Source organism: Megascapheus bottae, chromosome 2 (genome assembly GCF_031878675.1).
Source record: "Megascapheus bottae isolate mThoBot1 chromosome 2, mThoBot2.hap1, whole genome shotgun sequence".
Classification (NCBI taxonomy): domain Eukaryota; kingdom Metazoa; phylum Chordata; class Mammalia; order Rodentia; family Geomyidae; genus Megascapheus; species Megascapheus bottae.
Window position 1 is genome coordinate 15974481 of NC_143510.1, and position 20728 is coordinate 15995208.

A 20728-nucleotide genomic window follows, 5' to 3' on the forward strand; every position below is an offset into this window, starting at 1 on the left:
GAGAGAAGAGATGACACCCCCTGGATCACAGCTAAAAACAGGGTTTATCCAGGGGCCATCAATAACAGAGCCTACTCCTTGGACACGAAATGCTAACTTCTTTGCACAGATGAGAGCTTTGGAAAAAGAACTCCAGGTGTGTAGATTAAAGCTGGATTTGAAGAATGCAAGCCTGGAAACAGAGCTGTGTTATACTTCAGAGTAAAGACCACAGCTGCTGCTACTACAAGTCCAGGAACTTTCTAACACTTAAAAAATCATAAGAGAGAGACCAATAAGCTAGAGCCTGTAAGTTGAATCCAGCCATCTCTTTGTAGATAAGCTGCAACCAGAAGACAGCCATATTCCCTGATTTGCATGGTCTATGGTTGTTTTTTGAGCCAGGACAGCAGAGCTGAGTAGTTGCAACAGAGAACGTATGGCAGTCAGAACTAGAGATACTATCTGACCCTTTACAGAAAGTTTGCTGACTTCTGGACTATATGTGACAGGGCTCAATGCAAAAAAAACCCCAAGCATTAGAAACAGCAGCTCCGTCTCCTTGCAGAACAGTATTGCTTCACCCACCCAGGTGGCAAACACAGCTTTCTCAAAAATAGTGAAGAGAGCTACATTCCAAACTAACCAGTTCTTGCCCACAAGCACCGGACTCATCACTGTCTAGAAGGAGTAGCAGCAGGGCATCTCTTACCTTTATTGTACATGTTGGTTGGTACTTGGACATCACTCAGACTGATGTTCACAGGCAAATTATTAAAATGGTCATTTGGGGCTAAGATGAATTCCTTTCCCAGCTCTAAAAAATTTCCGTCTTTGTCCCTTTCATTTATCAGCACAGCATTGAAGTATTCATACTGAAAGAGAAATCAGAAAAGGTTACGATAGCTTAGAGAGGAAGACTGGGAACTCAGAGTCTTGTACGAGTGTCATGTGGTGTCCCCTGGCTCTAATGGAGGCTGATCTACTCAGGTAGTCTCTTTAGGAATTAGATGCTATCCATAGGTACATTTACACAAACGTGACATATGACTTTGTCAAGGTCATTAAATATTCTTGAAAAATCATCAATGCATCTCCTTATCTGAATATGGAGAAAACTACCCTAAAACACTAATTTCTTATATTTTGAAAACAGAACCTTCCCACATGCAACTCTTATTTAAATTGAAGAGTGTTGAAAATCAACAAAAATAATAAGTAAATATAACTAGTCACTATCTCATGTAAAAAGATTTATTTTATCCTGGAAATTATTCAAAATTTTTCAAATAATGATTCACCTGATTTTCCATATAATCTCATTAAGTATTATGAGAGTTCCAATATCACAAATTAAGAAACTACAGTGCAGAGAATTTATGCTCCCTGCCAAAGATTATATAACTGTCAAGCATAGAGAATTCAGACATACTATCTCCAGTATCTGGGCCTTCATATACTGTGATACCACAAGATAGCCAATGGCAAGTATAGCTGGAACAAACTAGCACATTAAAAGAACTAGTTTTTGGTTTGTTTTGTTTTGTTTGCACTGTTTGCAGTTCCTTTTTTTCTTTGGTGTATTCCCTTTTGTTCCTGTTTTTGATTTCTGTACCCATTCTCTTCTATGTAAGTTTATTTGATTTGGGGAGAGGAAAAGTAGAGAAAAAGTGGAACAAAAGGTGAACTAATTCAGTAGTGATAATTCACTAGACACTGTTGGAAATGAACTATACAACTTGGGGGAGGGGATGGTCAGGAGGGAAAAAATGGGAGAAAATGGGGGGTGATACTGTTCAAAAAGAAATGTATTCATTACCTGATATGGAACTGTAACCTCTCTGCATATCATCTTTACAATAAATTTTTTTTAAAAAACTACACTCAATATAATAAGGACTTTTTTAAAGCTCATGGGGGAAAATTTTTCCTTAGAGAAATGTAGGAACCTGGATTATTTCAGACTCCTCTTCAGAAACTAAAGCATAAAAGAGAGAATGAACTGCTTAAGTACTAACCTAGTGGGGAAAAAAGATTCAAAATTTTGGTTTGATGGGCAGGGGAGACAGTAGTGGGGCTTGAACTCAAGAACTCATGCTCCTGCTTGTGTGTGTGTGTGTGTGTGTGTGTGTGTGTGTGTGTGTGTGTGTGTGTGTGTGTGTGTTTTCCCCTCTCAAAACTGGTCCTGAAGCCAGGAGTTTGGCCTAATGGTAGAGTGCTTGCCTAGCATGCAGAAGACCGAAATTCAATTCCTTGGTACTACATACATAGAAAAAAGCTGGAAGTGGTACTGTGGATCAAGTGGTAGAACTCTAGTTTTGAGAAAGCCCAAGGACAGTGCTCAGGCCCTGTGTTCAAGTCCTGAGACTGGCAAAAAAAAGAAAAGAAAAAGAAAAAAAGTCAGGCATGGTGGCTGCTAATCGCAGCTACTCAGGAGTGTGACATCTGAGGATCTCAGTTCAAAGCCAGCCCAGACACTGAAGAACATGAGATCCTTATCTTCAATTAATCACTAAAAAAAGGAGGGGGAAGTGGGGATGTGGCTCAAGAGGTAGGTGGCAGACGAGCTAAAGAGCTCAGGGACAATGCCCAGGCCAGAGTTCAAGCCCCATGACCCACCAAAAAAATAAAAAGACTGATCTTGAACCACCTAAACCATGTCTCCATTTCCAGCTTTTTGCTTATTAACTGGAGATGAACATCATGACTTTTCTGTTCACCCAATTCTTAGATCTCTGCTTCTCAAATAATTAAGATGGTAAACATAAACCACCACCAGCATCTGGCCAGAGTTTGAATTTTGTATTCAGAAGAACTGTCCCTTATACATGAAAAAGAAAATTGCTCAAACAAAAAAATTGAGTCAATTTCTTGCTGTAGATCTGCTTTGCTAAAAAAGTTCTTAAGAGAAAAGAGAATGCTCTGGATCAAAAACTACAATTTACATAAACAAGAATGGTGCATTAGGAACAAATGAAGATAAAATAGTAGCTTTCCCTATTCTTAATCTATCATACAACACTTACTCAAACTAGTAAGAGCAACACATTAGTGGGTGATTACAGATCATATTCATAAACTATAGACAGGATGAAAGGGAAGAATTGGGAATATTCTATGTCATGGCTTGAAAGTGTTCCAAAATTCAGGTGTGGCCAATGGCTAGGAGGCTCCTTTCTCATTAGAGGATTCAGTACAAAAGTGCTTGATAAAGGGAATCTGCCCTTTTTGCTTTCCACCTTCCACCAGTAAAAACAGAATCCTCTTTCAGAAAACACATCAAGGCACATCTAAGAAAAAGAAGTTTCCATGAGTCACCTAACTTGTTGATACCTTTATCTTCAGCTTTAAGCCTCCCAATGTTAGAGTAATTTATAAAGAACAGAAATTTGTTTTCTCAGTGTCCCACTTCCCTTCTTTTCTCCCTCCTCCCTTTCCCTCCTCCATGGGAGAGGGTAACAAAGATCAACAAGAAATTCACTCACAACCTTATGTCTAACTGTAAGTACATCACCGTGACAGTAAAATCACATAAAAATAAAAATACATTATTCAGTATAAGGTATTCTGTTATAGCAGCACAAATAAACTATGACACTTGTATCTTCCCTATTCATGAAGTAGTTCTGTGTAATTTGGAAGCAAAGCTAAGTTAAAATTGATCTCAAAAGCAAACTTGAAGGTGGCAAAAGTATATTGCTAATTTGAGAAAAACTAATCATTTGAAAGGGAAGCATAGTTATATGCACTGAGAATAAAGAAAATTAAGTTTTACAAGGTACACAAATCTATAGGAGGCTCAGAGTAAACGACAAAAAAAACTACAAGGGAAGTGAACAGAAAAGAACAACAAATGTAATATGTATTTAATGCTACTATATTAATAATTCCACTAAATGGGAATGTTCTAAGTACACAGAAACCCAAGATTTGGAGTAGTTCTATGAATTTCAGACAAAGAAAACTTATCAGTGAGAAATAACTGATACTACCTAATCAAAAATTTTTTCCATGAAGATGAAAAATGGTATGTATGAAACTAACAATAGACTATTAATATATATGAAACAAAGACCAAGAGAACTGAATGAGAAAGATAATGACATTGTTACATTGTAGATTTCAATACTTTTTAATCAGTTATTAACAGACTTACTAGGTAAAACTCTTATAAGAATATAGTTTAACTGAACACCACCAACCAATAAGATCTAGTTGACATTTAAAGAATACTTCATCCAACAAGAGAAAAGATACTCTGTTTCTTTGTGAAATGTTCACCAAAACATATCACACACAAATCTGGGCCATCAGGCATGCCTTCACAAGTTCAAAAATCACATAAACCACAATAGAATTAAATTAGAAGTCAATACCACAAAAACAGCTGAAAAATCTCCAAATATTAGGAGATTAAACAATACACTTCTAAATAATAGATGGATCAAAGGAAGTCTCCTGGGAAATTTTAAACTATATTTTAAAATATAACATGAAAATTTCTGGTCTGATGTAAAAGCAATGCTTCAAGGGAAATCCATAGCCTTAAATAAATGTCACACTAAGGAAAAATAGATTTAAAATCTATCATCTAAGCTTTGCTTGAGAAAACTAAAACTAAGTGTATTAAATTCAAAATAAGCACAAAAAGTACAATGACATTTCTTTTGATTTGGAGAGCAAAAACCACTGAATTGAAAATGGGCAATCAATAAAGTACTAGATTATCAAAAATGTTTCAATAAATATATGATGTCTGAATATGCCTAAAATGTTCTGTGATGATAGGCTAGGTTTAGAAGTCAATATGATATTGACATGAAGTTATCAACAAAGGGTGGATGTAAGGGTCCATTCCTACCATCACATCTACTTGGGAGGCATGGTAGAAAAGAACTCACGACTAAGACTAGTCCAGGTAAAAAGTTAACAGACAAGTCAACAAAATGCTGGGCTTGGTGGCATACATCTGTCATCCCAAGAGGAGGCACACAGTCTGAGAACTATAATCCAGGCCAGCCTTGCAGGAAAAGCAAAAACAACTAAACAACAACAACAACAACAAAAAAACATGAAACCATACCTGAAAAAAAACAAAAACAACCAATGCAAAAGGGCTCGGTTGTAGTTCAAGTGGCTGACTTTTTGCTTTCTTTTTCTCAGTAAACACAAGACGTTAAGTTCAAATCTTAGTACTGAAAAAAAATCAATGACAGCTAGATGTCTAATAAAATATGAAATCTAGGAGTCTTGAGCATTTGAAGATTGACTTTATATTTCTTAGTAACTTAATGTGTTAAAGAACAAAATGTTGTAGAAAACTGGACAATATTTTAAAACTAATCACAGTTTTAAAAAACTATTTTTCTGAAATGCTGCTAAAGTGCAACCAATGGAAAATTTTAGAATTGTTTAGGAAAGAAGAAAAATTCAAGATGGATGGTCCTTAAAGACTAACATGTTTAAGGAAAGGTACCAGGAGCTGTGTTTTAATAAATTAATAAAATTTTAAAAACCCAAGTAGACTGACTCTCTGGCTTGAAAATGTTCATCCACAACCCACATGTTAAAAGACTTTATCACCAGTCTATGGTGATAGAGCCTATTGGAAGGAAGTTAAGAGTTCTGAAATTGCATCCTTGAAAGAGTTGCTAGGACCCAAATCTTCAATTTTAATCCCCAAATCTCAAATTATTTCTCTACCTTCCTTAGGTAAACACTTCACCACGTTCTCCTACTACAGGCCTAAAAGAACAGATCTCTATAGACATGTACTAACATTTTTGAAGCCATGAACAGAAATAAGATTTTCCTCCTAAGTTGATTATCTCAAGGATTGCCCATGGCAGTAGAAAGCTAAAGAGCACAATTGATGAAGAATACAGTAAGAAAGATAAAAAATATAGTGTCAGGATAATGAGGAAACTCGATAGATCGTAGTACAAAGATATCACTTTTCTTGCCAATAAGTTCTGTAATGACCTGAGAGCAAGATAAATCAATGGTTAAAGGTAAAAAGTGAGTCTTATTACTTTGCTGCCTGGTATATTGTATGTTTATCATTTATTTGAAATAAGGAAGGGAAAGGGGAAACAAAGATGACTGGGAGGGGGTGGGAGGAAAACAGGGACACAAACATGAGAAGGGGTATCAATATGTGAGAAGTAATGCACTTGAGGGGCCTGGAGTTTGGTCTAGTGGTAGAGTGCTTGCCTACCATCCACGAAGACCCAGGTTCAATTCCTTGGTACCACATACATAGAAAAGAACAAGCCAGAAATGGTGCTGAGGCTCAAGTAGTACAGCTCTAGTCTTGAGAAAGCCCCAGGACAGTGCTCAGGCCCTGAGCTTGAGGCCCAAGACTGGCAAAAAAAATTTTTTTAATTAAAAAAAAGAAGTACTGCACTTGCTACCTGACGAATGTAACTTTAACCACCTCCATACATTATCCTGACAATAAAGTACAAAGTTAAAAAAGAAAAAGGAGTCTTACTAACCAGACCCAAGCTACCTCAGAACTAGGAGCAGCTGCTACCTCAAAGTGGGCAAGTTTGTTCTCCCTCCTGTCTTCTCCAAGGGCCTCTCGCCTCCCTCTCCACAGGCCCTTCAGCTCTTTGCAGGCCTAGCACCCCTCAGCAGGCCTTCTGCAGGCTTCACACCTAGATTGGCTGCAAATTGCAGTCCTCTTTACCTTTGTTTCTCATTTAGCTGGGATTACAGAGTACCCCACTACACTCAGACCTGCGGTTACTTTCTGCCATCTAGTTCTCACAGTTCAATGATTTAATTAAACAGCAAGCACACTAAAATAACAGAAATGAACAAAAGAACACAAGAAGAAATGCCAAACATGACTAGCTATACATAAACAAAAGTAAATGATTTTGTAATTAATAGGCATACTAAAACAACAACTCTAGGTTAAGAGTCCTACTGAATTATACCAAATATATGAAAATGAAATACAAGTAATTGTCTATAGAGTTTCAGAAAAAGAGGAATGGGAGAATGATAAGCCTGACACAAACAACAAACAAGAACATTATAAAAATCATACCCCAATATTTTTCATGAGCCCACATGCAACAAAACTAAACCATTGAGTCAAATCAACCTATAATTAAAAGGATAATACATCCTGACTAGGTTATATTTATCCCAGAAACTCAAGGTCAACTTTCCTTTGAAAAATAATAGAAGATAATTCACTACATAACAGAACAAAGAAAAACATCCTATTACCAAATTTAGATAGAGCAATATTTGACAGAATTCAATTTTTGCTCACCATAAAAATTTTCAGGAAATTAGAAATGGGAAACATATCCTCAACATAATAAAATGCATTTAGTAAACATCCTCAGCTAGTTGGCTATCCATACCCATAAGTTTGACATGGATTCAACCAACCAGAATCGAAAATATATGAAAAAAGATTGCATGTGTATCAATCATGCATAGACTGTGTGTGTGTGTGTGTGTGTGTGTGTGTGTGTGTGTGTGTGTGTGTGTGTGTGTGTGTTTGCTGGTTTGGGGGTTTTAATTCAACGAGGCAATGTCCCTGAGCTTGTTTGTTTGTTTTTTTCCCACCTCAAGGCTAGCGCTCTACCACTTGAGCCGTAGCTCCACTTCTAGCTTTTTGGTTCTAGGCTGTCATGCACATTATAAAACAAGCTATGAATATGATATTCTACATGACAAAGGCCCACTCTCCTTGAGCAACAAGCTGCATCGCAAACTCGAGTACAGTACTTCTCATCTGAATCCAAGAGTGGAATGTTCATGTATTATGTGTGAAACCTAAATCACCCCACAGGAAAGAAACATTACTGAAATGGACCAACTTTGGGAGACAGAGGAAGTGAAGAAAAAGCCAACAGATCAGATCTCTTCATTTTAGGACATCTCAGAGCTTTCAGCTTGTTCAGAAAACAAATGAGATTGGAGGTGTCATATGCAACAGATCCCAAATTAAGCTATAAAGTTGCCATCCATCTAAGATAACATGGGAGTTTCATTACATATACTTGTTTGACTATCATATCTATATGCAAGACCACTGTTGAACTATAGGATTGGTTCACTCGCCATTGCAAACCTAGCCTAATATCTAATAATGCTGAAGCAGTATCTCAGAGAAAACTAATTCATTCTCTTAATGGAGACCCGGCCTCTCCAACACCACCCACATCTTTAGAACTGATCACGCTTCAGTTCAAGGGTTGGAAAACTTTTTCTGTAAAGAGCCAACTAGTAAATATTTTAGGATTTGCAGGCCAGACAATGTTGGGACAGTCGATTTAGTTGGTTTAGTCAAAGTAGCCAAGTGCAATACATAAACAAATGGGTGTGGCTATGTTCCAATAAAACTTTATTTACAAAAAGAGGCAGCTGGCAGGAGATGGCCTGCAAGCTCTGGTTTTCCTAAACTCCCTCTCTCATTCCCTCTTTCACTCTTTCCATGTAAGAGGCACCTAATCTTCTATACTATGATATCCGAAAACAGTGCTTCTTAACTCAGGCCAAACCTCAGCACAATTGAATCCAAATCTCGGGGCAGGGCCTAACTATAAGGATTCTTTTCCAATATGAAGCCTAGGCTGTGAGACACGGGGCCTGTAAGAGTAGCCTCCCCTTCTTTTTCCTGCTGGGTAAGTTTCATAAGGTAATCTCAAGGAAACACTGCAAAGTATCTGCTTCATAGACAGGAAGCATAGACTCAATTCATCGTGGCTTAGACATCTAATTCTGCCTCCAGGAGGGGGATAGCTCAAAAGCTATGTGCACATGGCCATAACGAATGAAGCTAAGTAAAACGAACTCCAGGATAGAGAAACAAGAGGTTTATCCTTGTGGTTATTGTTTTTAATGTACTATGTGATCTTATTTCTTCATTCTTTTTTTCTTCTTCTTTTCTTTCTTTTTTTTTCCCCTTGATTGTTTATCCTCTGTTGGTGTTGTATCTGACTTTGGTACCTGTTGTATTATATACTCATTTGTTTGTTTGAATCAGGGAAGGAAGGGAAAAACAAGATGATGAGACAAAGGGAAAAGGATATAACAGCAATATTCACAAGACAATATGCTAGAAATGAACTTTACAACTTGGGAGGGGATGAGGGAGAAAGTAGGGAAAAAAGATGAGAAGGGGTAACAATGTAACAATGTTCAAGGAGTAATGTACTCAATACCTTACGAATGTAACTAACCCCTCCAAACATCACCCTGATAATAAAATTTAATTAAAAAACTCTATTTCTGCTTTGAAAGCCCTCTATTTTGGATACCTGGTGAAGAGACAACCAACCTACTATAAACTAAGAGGTAGGCCTGTGCCTCTTTCCATACTAACTTGCCCCTGAAATTCACAGGTACCATTTATAAAATTCAGTCTGGGGGTTAGATTCAGAATACATGGTTGGAAACCAATCCAGTGCCCACTCACTAAATCACAGCATTAGTCAAGATTCTTCAGAGAAAGAAAAGAGATAATCAGACAGAGTAGGAGTATACTCACATATGGGATAGTTGGGTATTTATTTACATGTTGTTTATACATGCCTCATTCTCATCTGTAGGATTTGGTAACAGTGAACCCTCTGCTAAGCTTCTATCACAGCACAGGAAATATAGGTAAGACCTCACTAACAGGATTCCATGGTGACTGGCTCTATCCCACCTATGAGGTACAGACCCCCCAACGCCCCTAGAGCTCTTCTCTTTCCTTCTTGTCTTTGCTACCTAGGGACATACTTTTACATTCCACCACCAGCTGGAAAGACCCTGTGACACCCCAACCCAAGTGAGTCACCAGCCAGGAAAGGAATTTGTATGGGCCACATATAACCTCCTTGTGCCTGTATTCCACCTTGTGCTCTATTCATGCAGCTAGAGCTCAGCTCAAGCTGTGAAGAACAATGCCTGTGGAACTGAGTACATAAAGATGCACTATTCTTGCTTCTTAAAGCAACCTGGTCAGGCGCTGTGGCTCATGCCTGTAATCATAACTATTCAGGAGGCTGAGATCTGAGGATCAAGGCTCAAAGCCAGCCCAGGCACAAAAGGACCTGAGACTCTTATCTCTAACCTCTAGAAAATAGAAAGTGGGGCTTGGCTTAAGGGTAGGGTGGTAGCCTTGAGCTGAAGAGCTCAGGGACAGTGCCCAGGCTGAGTTCAAGCACCATGGCCCACAAAAAAAGAAAAAAAAATAAATAAAAGCAGCCTGAACAGTCTTCTGCCTCAGTTTGGTGTTCTATGAGTAGTCATAGTGACACATATCTCCTTGGTTTGGTTCTTCCTGAGGACAGACCAGGATAAAATGTACAAAGGTTCAGTATGTATAGCAGGCTCTTGGTGTGTTTGAGTTCTCTCCTCTGTAGCCTAAGGTTTTGTTTTTTTCCCCCTTTCCTGCTGTGGGATGATGGCCAGTTTTTTACAACTTAGATTAGAAAATAAAAATTAATTGGGATATTAGTCCCAAATGAGCCAAGCAAATATCCAAGTCTCCGAGCACATGTATCCTGTGTGGAAGTGATAGATATTGTTACTCAGCCATGCTCCTCACCAAAGGTCTAATGTCATCTCGTTACTGCTCAATAATCTCATTTTCTTTTCATACGTGAAAATTGATTTTTAAATGATCTGTTCCAGACTATTTCTAGGCATTAATGTTGCATTAACTCACTTATAATTTCCCAAGTGTCAAAGTTCTTTTAAAAAGCAGATAATGATTATCTCTCTCCCAGCCATCTGGAGTGTGCCCCCTCTGAAAGCACTCTGCTCCAAGCATCAACAACCTCTTCCTCTACAAGCGGCTTACGCAGGCCTTGGAGTGCTGCCGACTGTAGGCTAGCTGGCCATTGCATTTTTCTCAACAGTCTTAGAGTGAAGTATTTAACTCTAGATTAATGGGTCCAATCCCCACTTCTGCTTCTAGACCATAACCTCTGAGATTTCATCCTTAACATCAGTCCACAGGCACCCACGTTACCATGAGTTGTCTTAAAGAATCCATGGATAAAGGTTATTCAGTTCCACTGTAAAACAAAACAAAACCACAAACACCTGCCATCTTGTGGATTAAACACGGTTGTATATTGGCAGTTTTACACTGTTCCATTTAGTCTCTCAAAAAATTGCAGCAGTTTCCATTGTGGCGAGGACAAAGGGTTGTGGATGAGAAGGCAAGTAAGGAGATCATAGTAGGGAGAGCATTATCCCTCACATCTGGGCCCTCAGCACAGACTTTTCCTTTCTTACTCTCATCTTCTTACCAAAAAGAAAACTTCCAGAAATACAGAGTGAGCTACTCCCTTCATGCAATCCTTCAGGATTTTTTTTTATTGCTTCTAAAACAAAAGACAAAAATCTCTATTATGTCAGATCTGCCCTCTTCCCTACTGGACTGGATCTGCCAACACCATCTCTCCCTGTTTGCTCTACCCAGTTGCTTTGGTCTCTGCTGATCCTCACTGGTCCTGTGACAAACCAGTCTCTGACATAAAGAGATAGGGAAGGTTGCTGGGGAAACTACAGAGACTGACAGCCTGGACTTCATGGGCCTAGTTGGGCTGCTGTTTTGTTTAACACCCTGATGGGGAAAGGACTTCAAAAGGCAGTTGAAAATTCCTCTATGGAGCTCCATTGGGTCTCAAAAGGTCCTATTAAGAAGACATCAGATTCATGGACATCAAAAACTGGCTCTGCATTTCACCTGTTCTTTCATTTACTAAAAGGCTACTGAAAGCCTTCTAATATTCTGGTTCTACTCTGGCATTTCAGTAGCCAGAATGAACCTTTCAAAATTAAATATAGTTTTTACCACCTTGCTTAAATAATGACTTCCCATTACTATGGAATAAAACTCAAGCATATGATTGATCTATTTCTTTCTTGCCTCTCCAACTCAATCATCTCTAGACTTTCAAAGAGGCAAAGTTATTTTTCATCTCAGGGTCTTTGTATTTGCTGTTTGTCTCACCAGGAATGCTACTACCCCAAACTTTGTATGAGTGGCTTTATGTGCCAGAAGTGCCTTGCCTAAACACCTGCTAGTATATATGTGCAGTTACTGCTAAATCCAGCAACATCCAACAAAACTTCTTGTGAAAATGGTCATGTTCTACACCTACAATGTCCAGCACAGTAACCACAAGTTACCATGAATATTGAGCATATATACTGTCCCTGGTGTGACTGAAGAACCAATTTTTATGTTTTGTCCCCCTTAATTCATTTTAACTTAGTTTTAAAATGCCATACATGAGCCAGCCACCAGTGGTTCACACCTATAATCCTAACTACTAAAGATGCTGAGATATGAGGCTCAATTGCAAGCCAGCCTGGGCAGAAAAATATCCTAATGGCTCTTAGTGCCAATTAACTAGCAAAGAGCCAGAACTGCTGGATTGACTCAAGTGGTAGAGTGCCAGCTGTGAGTATAAATTTGAAAAAAGCACTTGAAGAAAACAAGCCACAAATGTCTCATGACTACAATATTGTTTTCAAAATCTGAATTTTTCTTTGTATTGTCTCATAACCATACTGCTTACTTTCCCCACTAGAAACTTAGATACATTTTCTGCTTGTAAATTTTTATTTTCTTGTAAGGGTAAGGTAATAAATATATTTCTTGTCAAACATTGTTATCATCTCCCCATTTCTTCCTCCCCCTCAACTATTCTCCCCTCTCCCAAGTTGCTCAGTTCATTTCCAACATATTGTCTTGTCAGTGTCGCTGTTGCATTGGTTCATACATGGTCCTTTGTCTTATCATTTTGTGACTCCCCTCTCTTCCCCAAATCAGATATATATATATAAAATATAATATATATATGTATATGAGACACAGTGACAAAATATAAAACAGTGATAACAGGGGATAAACCAAAGGGGGATAAAAAGAAGGAAAAAGTAAATCACTTCACACAGTGCATTAAAAAAAAAAAACAACCTCTTGTTTCCATACCTTGCAGTTTATTTCAATTACCATCATTTACATGGTCACATGTACAGCCTCTTCAACAAATGGTGCTGGCAGAATTGGCTATACATGTGTAGAAAAGTGAAGTTAGATCCTTATATATGACCCTGAAACAGAATAAATTCCAAAAGGATCAAAGACCCTGAGGGAAGAGCAGATATCCTGAAAATATTACAGGAAGAAATAACACTAGCACTCCCTGGCACAGGTTGAAACTACCTAAATAAAGATCCAGAAATACAACAAATCAAAGAAAGGATGGATAAATGGGATTGCATTAAACTGCAGAGCCTCTGCATGGCAAAGGACATAGCTAGTGAGATAAATAGGAAGCCCACAACTTGGGAGACGATAGCCACTAATATTTTTAGCCTAGGCAAAGTTAGCATGAGATCCTATCTGAAAGCAAAAGAACTGGGGTCATGACTCAAATTGTAGAGCACATGCCTAACAAGTATAAGACCCTGAGTTCAATACCTATACAAAAAAAATAATAATAATAAAAGAAACAGAAAGAAAGAAAATTTTAGGACAAGATAGGAATAGCAAGAGGAGATGGGTGGTGAGCAGTGGAGTCAAGTCTTAGGAGCATGATTCTTGGGGTCACTATTACTAACGAAGGAGCAACTGTTAGAACATTGTTAGTCTCACAGTAGCCCCCCAAAACGTGTATCAGGCACATTATAAAATACGTTCATAGGGACTTTCTGAGCTAACATGTCACATGTGAAATCAACAGTAAGAATGAACTGCTGCATGACTTAGACTCAAGACTCCTAAATTGAATCTAAATATGAATTGGCAATGAGGTTCTTTACTGTCAATAACTGTATTACCTTGATACGAGCCAAAAATTCCATGAATCTGAATATGTAACTGACCCAGATGGAAAGCTTATATTTGTGGTGTTACATGTTAATACTAGCAACATCTATTAAAAATTATCTGCATACATTATTAATCAAACTCTTGTTAGACATGGTAAGGCATTCTTGTAATCCCAGACACCGGAAATGGAAGTAGGTAGATCACTGTGTGAAGCCAGCGCACTCAAAGGTACAAGAAAAACAAACTAAAAGTAAAAGGGCAGGGCATGGCTTAAGTGGTATAGCACTTGTCTGCTAATCCCTGGGTTCAATCTTCAATACCTCAAATAGGAAAAAAAAAGAAAAGAAACTCCAAATGCCCAACAACATAAAACATACTTGCACTTCAAAAAGTGCAAGTAAGAAATAAATCCACCCCTAGATTCCACATCATAAAACCTTTGCCATTTCCACTCAGAGTAGAAGCAATTAAAAGATAGACACAAAATATATGCCTCATTATCATGATCACTACTACAATTTAGAACGATATAAACTGTAATAATAGAATGTCCTTGCATTTAGTATTTGTAGTTGTCCAGTTGCTCTGTGATTTATTCCTACATTTTCACAGGATGTAAATTAGGGAAGGAGAAAACCAAGGTACTGAATGTACCAAAGGACATGATGTCCACGCCTAGTTGCCATGGTAACAAATTAGACTAATGTCTTTTCTATCACTACATAACATCTTAAACATAGACCCGGTATAAGAAAAAACGACAAACCTAGATACATAAGGCCATATAGAATAAAGTTTAATGAAAGGATCTCCAGGACATGGAAACAAGAGCTTTATCTTGTGTGATTGCTATTCTTAATGTGCTATGTTATTTCTCTTCTCTTTTTCTTTTTTTGCCCTTATGATTAATCTCATATTGTTACAGTATCTGACTTTGTTACCTGGCATATTGCATATACATTTATTTGTTTATTTGAAACAGGAAAAGGAAAGGGAGAAAACAAGATGATTGGGAGAGGGTAGGGGGAAGGAAATGGGGACAAAAACATGAGAAGGGGTATCAATGTGTGAGAAGTAATGCACCTACTATCTGATGACTATAACTGTAATCCCTTTATACATTACAATAAAAGAAGAAAAAAACAACAGCAACAACACTGACATCTCAACAAATATAACCACCACTGGTATGGTGGTAGATTTTCCAACAGGCTATAATTGACATACTTTGGATGGGGGGCGGTGTGCAAAAACTGAATAGGAGGAAAATGTAACTTTCCTCAGCATAACCAGATGCTATGGTTTGGGAAAGTGTCTTCCAAAGGTCCAACTTGTGGGAGGTGGTGGAACTTCTCAATGGCAGGTCTAGTGGGAGGAAATTAGGTTATTTAGGAACATAGCATTAAGGAAGACCATGGGACACCATCTCTTCACATCGCCTTGCCGCATGCTTCTCTGCTGTGAAGCTCTGCCTCATTATAGACTTAAAATGTTTCTTCTTATTATCAGTTTATTAGCTCAAGCATTTTGTTACAATAAACTAAGACACTAGAATCTAGAATTCCACAAAAGCTAGAATATTATTTCACCTACAAGACACTTAATGTCCAAAAAACCCCACAATTCTGTGCCATTTCAAATAATGCCAGTGTTATTTAAAGTTACAGTGAGGGTTATTTGCTGGGGCACTATATAATTACATTACTTGACTCTCTCTACCCGCCTTGGCCCATGTGGAAGCACTGTATGAATGTTCTTAAGCTAGGAGGTGACTCAATCTATATTCGAACCTGATATGAAAATTCCAACATGTAGTCCAGCCTAGTGGCTCTTTCCAGATTGGCAGTTTAACAATATGAAAGGTAGCCATCAATTATTTTGAATGTATTGCCCTATTGTTGAAATTATTATAATGATTCTACCTGAATTGTAAAATGGAGATAAAATGATGAGTCAAGAAAACAAAAATCAGAAATCACAATGCAACGATGCATTCTATGTATTTTGCAACAACTATTCAAAAATAAGGCAGACAGTTGTGAGGCTGATATGTCTCCCTCTGTTTTTGCAGCTACTGTTTAAATTTCACATAACCGTAAATAAGTGAGATAAAAAGAATTAAGTATCAAAATGCAAAATAATGTCAGAAAATGAGTCCATTGAATGCCTTGACATCTAATTTGAGATAATGTTCTGGTAGAAATAGATGGAGTGCTCTGTGTTGACTAGATAGATCAGGGAACTTCTCTGTAGAGAGAAAACATGGCTGCAATTTTGTCTATTCTGTGGAGGTTAACACTCTGTAATCTTAATATCCCCCTCCTCCCAAGCACTTGCAGCTGCGAGGCTCTCAAGAATACCTCTACCCAACACACTGCAACATGCTATTTCCCTTGGAAACCTTTAAGATCAGAAAACAGAATTTTTTTTATTGTAATTAGTAAAAGGGTTACATGATATTTGCCAGATAGAAGGTGCATTAATTCACATACATTGATACCCTTTCACATGTCTTGGTACCCGTTTCCCTTCCCCCCCACACCCCCCACCCGTCTTGTTTTTCCCCCCTTCCCTATCAAATTTCAAATATCCAAATACAAATAAGTTCAATATATCAGATAACAAAGTGAGATACTATACCAATATGAGATAACCAAGGGACAGCAAAGGAGATGAGAGACAACATAGTACATTAAGGACAACAATCATTCATTATATGGCTTTTGAGAAAACAGAATTTTTTAGACACTGTGTGTCAAGATTGAAAAAACATAAGCCAACAGCAGACTCCGATAACTATGAGATAAAGTTAATACTCTACCAGCTATTTTCAATCCTTCCTCTATGCGTTTAAAATAACACCAGCATACTCTGAATAATAAACTTCTCAAAAAAAGATTAGTAGCTGCTCACAGCATTATGTTGGGGAGTTGGAATCAGTGTTCATGTGGCACCTATACACTCACCTACTTTTCTCACCATCCCTAGTACTCGATGTGGGTCATGTGATTGGCTTCGCCAATGAGTTCCCATCAAAACACTTAGAAGAAAGGCTCATGGTATCCTTAATATGTGGATACTAGATCCAAACAGTACAAGAGCAATGACTCAATATTTGCATACCCAAGGTTATGGACATGGTCTTGCAGATATAAACATAACTACATAGACATAAAAATCTATGATGGGATATGGACTGCATAGACATAATGTTATATAGATTGATATGTATCCATGAGATACAAACCCTCAGCTTAATTTTAATTATGTTCTAAAGTCTATGTGCCAGTGATTGTATATAGAGAATCCTTCTTGAATACTTGTTTGTTAAACATGACATTTGAAATATGATGTAAAAATCAATGTTAATAAAATCTTTAAATTAAAAAACAAGCTGCTATGAGACCCTGCACAGGTAGCGGTTCCACAAGTCTCCATTTCAAGCTGGAAAGGCTACAGAATGGAAGACTGCGACTTTTGTCATGGGAAAGGTCCTGCCAGCGACAGCTCTGGAAACCTCAATGCCTTTAAATGAATGAGAAGAAAACTTATAGGTATGCATCCTCTGAAAGTTCAGAGTTGTCATTGATTAAGACAATTAAGAACTGGGCTAGATAAGTGAAAAGAAGGCAATTAGTATAAATCTGGGCATCAATTTAGTGAAATTAGAGAAAAAATAAACGTAAGTTGAGTATTAGACTTTTATTAAAATGTTTTTTGAAACTACCTCAATTCACCTTCAGTGATCCCTGTTTGCTAGTAATAAAGGTAGTCTTTCATTTATTTATTTATTTTCTTCCATTATTTTAAAAGCTCCAATTGTTGAATCATCAAAGTCTATAAGAGTGTAATAAAGAAGGACATAACTGTTATGAAAGCAGAAAGTATAATTATATTAACATTCATGAATTTACTGACCACATTTCCATTTATAATTATTTAGAAATAAAAATACAGCAATAATAAAAATTTCAGCTTACAAAGAAGCCAAATATTTCTCATTCTCACTAAGAGCCCCCCGCCCCCTGCCCCCGACAAGCCTGGAGTATCAACTTCATTCATAACCTCTGTTAGAACCACTGTTGGAGAGTTGTCAAATATAGTAATGCAGTTGATTGGGAACTTCAGTTGTTATATAAGTAGTTACTGATACATATTTCTTCAGTGTTACCTTGTAAAGGAAATATGTTTATTTGCCAGTAAAATCCCCCACAAGGAACACAAACTACTTTATTCAAGAAGAAAAACTTACTTAGAAATCCCAATATAAAGGTGACATGATCAAGATGCATCATACTCATAAATTGCTATGTTGAATTGGAGCCCCATCATGCAACTACTTCATAATAATAATGAAATTATTTGAAGTACTCACATATATTATGTAATGAAATTTTCATATAACTAATAAAACCAATAAAACAATGCAGTATATGAGGATATATGTACTCATAAAGACACATTTCTATAAACTAATACAGACATCACTTACCACTCAAAATATATTCCTCCTTCTTAGGAAGTTGCACATTAATTCAAATGTATTCATTTTGTAAAGCCTAAGCAAATAGAATTCAGAAAGCTCATCTAGATATAGTGCTGCCTGTAGGTGGAGGTGGAATAAAATGAGGATGTCTATTAGCTTTTCAACTATGCTAGAGAATCAATGCCATGTTTGATTATTTCAGAGAAGGTATTAGGGATGGGATTGAGAGAATGAATTGCTGTGTCAGCAACAATCACATCACACCTTTGTGATGCTTCCGAGTCTTCGATCTTGCCTGGGGAGACCACAAAAGGCAAGGCACCAAAATGCTGTCCGACTCCCACCATGGAATACCAGCCATGGGCCTTACAGAAGGTGGTCATAGGATCGTGTAACAATATATCCTTGTGCTAGAGGCTTTCAAGAAGTTCTCCAGGAATCCAAGTTATACCTTAGAAACACAGCTCCGCTTTGCCTGTGCCAGTGGAACATCAGGGAAGTGAATTTGGGGGCAGCCAGTGAGGACATCAATGCTCTAATAACCAAGTGTGTATTTGGCTTCATAGCAAATGTCCTTCCTTTTTCACTGCTCAAAGTAGCCTACCTGGAGGCTACCCTTTCATTTGTTACCTCTGACTTTCCTCCTAGAAAACTGAAGCAGAAGTGTTGTCTACCTGGAGAAGACTACGTCCAGGAGACAATTGAGAAGTGAGTATCTCTAGAATCAGAAAGGATTTCTCTGCACCCACGTGCTCCAGCCATGGATACACAGAGGGGTGATTTCAGGTCTATGAACTGGAAGGCTTGGATTTTTCCATTTATAGGTTGGGATTTTTTTGTTATTGTTGCTACTTCTATGACTTCTTTTGGGGGGGGATAGTCCTAGGGTTTGAATGCAAGGCCTTACCTTTCCTAGGCCAGAGCTCTACCACATAAGCCATATCCTTCCTTGATCCTTTTTCCTGGTTCAGATATATTTCTTTTTTTGCCAAGGAAGATTTTACAATTTTATCTGAGGTATGATTGTCCTACTAATGGCTCCAGTGCACCGGGGAATGTGTAATATGTACTACCATATCCAAATTATTTGATGAGATGAGGTCTTGCTAAATTCTTGCCCTGGCTGGTCTCAGACTGTGATCCTTTAGATCTTTATCTCCCAAGTAACTGGGATTACAGATGTGAGACCTTGATGGCTCATTGTTTCTTTCACTTGGATAAATCTCCAGTTTGCTCATCTATCAATGAAGCATTTCTACCGGATGACTCAAAAGGTCCTTTCCAAGACTCTGCACATTTCAAAAAACCTAGAGTACTCAGACTCTCCAGGGATTTAGAATCTTCCAAGCACAAGTCTATATTTTTTCCACCAAAAGTATCCTACACAGAGAAGAAATTGAAATATTGCTAGAACTCAAGAAGCAATCCAAGTTGGCCAGCCATATTCATTAAATTACTGAAAAGTTCATGCTTTGATTTAAAATTGTCATGCATATTTTATATTCTTGAGCTAATTTATTTCTGAGTCCTGCTTTTATGCTTTTTTTCCTGTTATAAAACTCTCCTGTATTTACTACCACTTGGGAACCAGAGACCAGGCAGCCAGTGGCCAAGTCAGTCAAACGAGTAAGAAACCAGAACAAGGAGGTGCTCTAAGAAGTAGAGAAGCATTTCACTGTGAAGTACACACCCTGGAGCTACTCTCCACAAGCGTATCTCAGGAAAGGCATATTCTCTTCAAAATCTTGAAAAGAAGAATGGTAGAAAAATCAAAGAAACACATGGGAAGGTCAGAAAACTCCATGCAACTGGCCCAGGAGGAATGCTTGTGCCATGCCTATGGGTTTTAGGAGGAAGTTTTTTTTGTTTTGTTTTGTTTTTTGTTTTGTTTTGTTTTTGCCAGTCCTGTGTGGGGCATGTCACATCAAGGGTAAAAGGCCTACCTCGTGGTCCAGTGCTCACTTCCTGGTTTTGGAGATCCAACCTGCCTGTCTCCTGGTTGGGAGGTTTGGCTGTGGTTTGTGATGTAAAATAAGGCTACCTCAAACGCATGGATTGGCCCCACTGCCCTCTCTGACCGCACCTACCTCCCCCTGGCCTGCCTACTTTCATGCGATAGACTCCTGCTTCTTAGCCCTTTGTATTTCCTCATTAGAACGAGTTGCTGCCATGACAGTCTCCCTGGCGCATCTGTGGCTTCCCTCTGGAGAGGGAGGGCTGGGTGAAGGTGGCCAGCCGGCCCTAACCTTTCTCCGTCTCGTCTTAGTCGGGGCGTGTTCTCTTTGCCCTTCCTGCTGGTCAGGAGGCAAAGAGTGCTAAAAACCCGGACAGTCCTGGTCTTGAACTTATGGCATGAGCACTGTCCTTGGACTTTCTCAAGGCTAGAGCTCTACCACTTGAGCCTCAGCACTAATTCTGGCTTTTTTTCTATGTATGTGGTACCAAGGAATCAA

The 20728-nt window shown here is 38.1% G+C and overlaps 1 protein-coding gene across 2 annotated transcripts in view; it reads right to left on the bottom strand.

Moving 5' to 3' along the window:
* Cacna2d3 (calcium voltage-gated channel auxiliary subunit alpha2delta 3) overlaps positions 1–20728 on the bottom strand; it is an 846818-nt gene that overhangs the window by 500186 nt on the left and 325904 nt on the right. For both annotated transcript variants that reach the window (XM_090320869.1, XM_090320861.1), the window contains exon 5: positions 692–854. In XM_090320869.1, the coding sequence (XP_090176995.1) occupies positions 692–854 (163 nt within the window). The remainder of the gene's footprint in view (positions 1–691; positions 855–20728) is intronic.